Source organism: Penaeus monodon, chromosome 33 (genome assembly GCF_015228065.2).
Source record: "Penaeus monodon isolate SGIC_2016 chromosome 33, NSTDA_Pmon_1, whole genome shotgun sequence".
Classification (NCBI taxonomy): Eukaryota; Metazoa; Arthropoda; class Malacostraca; order Decapoda; family Penaeidae; genus Penaeus; species Penaeus monodon.
In genome coordinates, this window is record NC_051418.1 from 21402777 (window position 1) to 21403487 (window position 711).

General features: G+C 37.1%; 1 protein-coding gene across 1 annotated transcript in view; it reads right to left on the reverse strand.

Moving 5' to 3' along the window:
- The window catches only part of LOC119594134 (C-1-tetrahydrofolate synthase, cytoplasmic-like), a 15069-nt gene that overhangs the window by 4286 nt on the left and 10072 nt on the right, over positions 1-711 (reverse strand). The window contains 2 exon segments of the mRNA XM_037943200.1: positions 9-135; positions 530-688. Coding sequence (XP_037799128.1) covers positions 9-135; positions 530-688 — 286 coding nt within the window.

Genomic DNA, 711 nt, shown 5'->3' on the forward strand with positions numbered 1-711 from the left:
AATCTCACCTGCTTCCTGTAGCGATTAATCTGTTCTTGTGCTTCTGGTTTAATCTCAACATCATCTGCACCATAAATCTTCTGAGCAATGGTCCTAATTTTCTCCTCAATTGGCAGCTCTAAGTCGTATAGGAACCTACAAGAATAAAGATAAAGTAAGCATACATAAATGATGCACAATACAAACCATATACCTAGCTTAAATTGGAAGTATACAATATTGTGTCTAATGACATCTGAAATTCTTGTAATATGTGCTCTTATTCAGTCTATCAACCTCTTTTTAACTGAGCACATGGATCCTGAGTGAAAAATAGACCACGTAATATGAAGGTCTGTGAGGGACCTAAAATAAAATAATAATGTGACATTAACTACATAGAAAATACATTCTATCAAGCATACAAAACCCATACAAAGTATAGAGAAATACAGCTATTTTCCAAGATATATATATTTATAGGTAAAAAGAAGCAAAGCAAAGCATTCTTGATTTCTTTTAAATCATTATTCCATCAGTAATGTCTTACTTGAAGTCTGAGGGTTGGCTGGAAGCTTTAGCAACAGCTTCTGCAAGCTGCACAGCACCTGAGCCTCCCTTGGCCCAGTGGTTGCAAATGACTGCATCAGATGCACCTGCTCCAAGTGCCAGTTTCTTGATCAGTCCAAGTTCTGCCTCTGTGTCTGATCTGATGAGAAAGAGAGGGAAACT